General features: G+C 32.3%; 1 protein-coding gene across 1 annotated transcript in view; it reads left to right on the top strand.

Moving 5' to 3' along the window:
- The window catches only part of LOC140962431 (gibberellin 2-beta-dioxygenase 8-like), a 4,143-nt gene extending 1,850 nt beyond the window's left edge, over nt 1-2,293 (top strand). The window contains exons 2-3 of the mRNA XM_073421320.1: nt 1,355-1,679; nt 1,945-2,293. Coding sequence (XP_073277421.1) covers nt 1,355-1,679; nt 1,945-2,172 — 553 coding nt within the window. The 3' untranslated portion in view covers nt 2,173-2,293. The remainder of the gene's footprint in view (nt 1-1,354; nt 1,680-1,944) is intronic.
- The last annotated feature ends 505 nt before the right edge of the window (nt 2,294-2,798 follow it).

The following is a 2,798-nucleotide window of genomic DNA, read 5'->3' as shown; positions in this document are numbered from 1 at the left end:
ATATATATATATATATATATAATTTTGATATAATGTCTATTAATCGTGCTTATTTTTGTATCGTCCAATAATGGGACACTAACATATTTGACATAATAAAATATATAAAATTGTATGTGTATATATAGATATATTATATCTTGATTTTAACATTGGAATATAAAATTATTGTGTGGACAATAAACCATTCGCTGGTGTTTTCAATGAAAATGAATCGAATATGTGTCGAGTATAGGAAAAAAGTTGAATCACTTTCTTGTGCTGATGGTTCGCACTGTGCTCTCATATTAATGTAATATTAATATAAAACATTAAACTATTATTTAAAGGGAAAGAAGAAGAAGCTTTCAATCCATTAAATTAACTGAGAATACATTTAATAATAATTGATTAGGTAATCACATTATTTTTAAAATTTAATTTGCTGTCCAATTAAGTGCAGCTCCAAAAACAAGAGGGGGCCGATTTTCTGTAGTTAGTTAAATCGTCTCGATTCGCTTTATACATTTTAGTGAGTCAGAGGCCATAAAAGATTCTCGGAATAAGCTCAAGGCCTTTCTTTGTTGTCATAAATTTTTGTCCCTTATTAGACATGGGAAAACAATTCAAGGGTGAATTATTTATAATTCATCTGATATCAAAGTTTCAAGTTTTGAGTACGAGACGTGTTCGAAATTCAATTGTGCATGATAAACGTATATCACAATTTTTTTTAAAAAAAACATGTAGAGCTGAAATTATAAACTCTAAATTTTAAAAGATAAAGCACATATTTTTATTCTACATTATATAAATTGAAAGACAAAAACTTGTGTGAGACGGTCTCACTGGTCGTATTTTGTGAGACGGATATCTTATTTGGGTCATCCATGAAAAAGTATTATTTTTTATGCTAAGAGTATTACTTTTTATTGTGAATATCGGTAGGGTTGACACATTTCACAGATAAAGATTCGTGAGATCGTCTCACAAAAGACCTACTCAAATTGAAATAATAGAATAAAAAATCACGTCTGGTGAAAATCTGAATGAATTTCGTGTATGGTTATTGTAAGTCGTTTAAGTTATGTTTAGATTGATGAATTACAAATTTATGAATTTCAAATATATTAAAATATATTTTTATTGTTTAGAAATAGAAAACATTAAACTTCAAATCCACCGTTTACATGTTTATATAATATTTCATGTTAATTCGACGGTACGAATCACAACTTTTTATCCATGTGTGAGCATGTATGTATAGATAGTAGGTGCCATAATATATAAATCTCAGGAGCATAAGTTGGTTTGTTCAACATTAATTTCTCTCTAAAAAAAGGTATGATTTTTCTTTTTTGTATGGTGCTTAAAGGGCTTTATTAGAGGAATATGGGAACCAGCAGTCTTTGGTGGCAGAGGAAATATTCAAAACCATGACTGAGGACCTCAAGTTTTCTTCAACAAAATCGAAGTCCTATTTGTCATTGGCCTCGGGACTTTTACGTGTGTATCGATATCCCTGGTGTCCACTGTCGTCGGAGCTGAGGTGGGGAATTGGCGAACACACGGACAGCTCGGTTCTTTCGATACTGCATCAAGATCAAGTAGGAGGGCTTCAAGTTTGCAAGGGGAGTAAATGGCTCGACGTAAAACCTAGTCCGGGCGCTCTTGTTGTCAATATAGGAGACCTTATGCAGGTTTGGACAACATAGTTTTTGCTCCGTCGCGACTCGTAAGCATGAGTTTCTCAACAGGGAAAGAGTACTATAAATTCTTTCAAATAAACTTATATACACCTTTCAAAAAAATCATTTTTTCTAGAAACACAACTTAAAACCCTTCAAAAAAATTTCCTAGTTTTAGATTAAGTTATAATTCCTACCATTGGTAATTAGATTCTTGGCCAGCTACTATATATATATGTATTTTACTAATATATAAGTATGTTTTTGTATGTTTTAGGCAATGAGTAACGACAAGTATGTGAGTGTGAAGCACAGAGTGAAGGTAAACAAGGAAAAAGACAGGATTTCGATCGGGTATTTCGTCTTTCCGACCGAAGATGCGTTGATTGATAGCTCGAACTACAGGTTATTCACTTATGCAGATTTTCAAGCAGACAGGGAGTTGGATTTTAAGACATTGGGGACCAAAATCGGCCTTCCACGCTACAAAATAGTCCCCGAATGATCTTGTTATTAAATTTGTGTGTTATTGTATATATGTGTATGTATCATGTATGTCGCCACTTTGATATATACAATGATCATATATAATATTTGTGAAGATATAAATCCGTATTAAGCATTCATGTCTTCAATATTGTTTAAACAAGTGAAAACTATATATTTAGTTTGGCAAATTGTTAGATAATCGGGTCAGTGGGTGTGATACCTCATGTCTCACGTGGTAAAATTAAAGATTTAAAATGAGTTTATAATGGGTTTACAATGGACTTCTATAGCAACTTAGGTTAATCATTTTCGTACGTAAAGCGAGGACGAATATGAAATAGTTGCTATAAGGACCCACTGTGCAGTCACGCAGGCGCGGACCCAGACTCGAGTCGTGAGAGTGGGTTGATATCTTTTACATAGTTTTTATATTTTTGGAGTAAGGGAAATACAATTTGGTCCTTTTGTCGGTTAATCTATTGCCTAAGTCCACTAATTTAGACTTTTGTCTTCATTTATAGAAAACTAAGCATGGATTAGCGTCTTTGGTTTACATGGATTTCTACTTTTCGAAATTGAAAAATAATGTTCATCCTGCATCCATATTTTTATAGAAATTAGCATGAAATACGTGTGATAATA

Source organism: Primulina huaijiensis, chromosome 17, assembly GCF_012295235.1.
Source record: "Primulina huaijiensis isolate GDHJ02 chromosome 17, ASM1229523v2, whole genome shotgun sequence".
NCBI classification, from domain to species: domain Eukaryota; kingdom Viridiplantae; phylum Streptophyta; class Magnoliopsida; order Lamiales; family Gesneriaceae; genus Primulina; species Primulina huaijiensis.
This window is presented reverse-complemented; position numbering and strand designations above follow the sequence as displayed.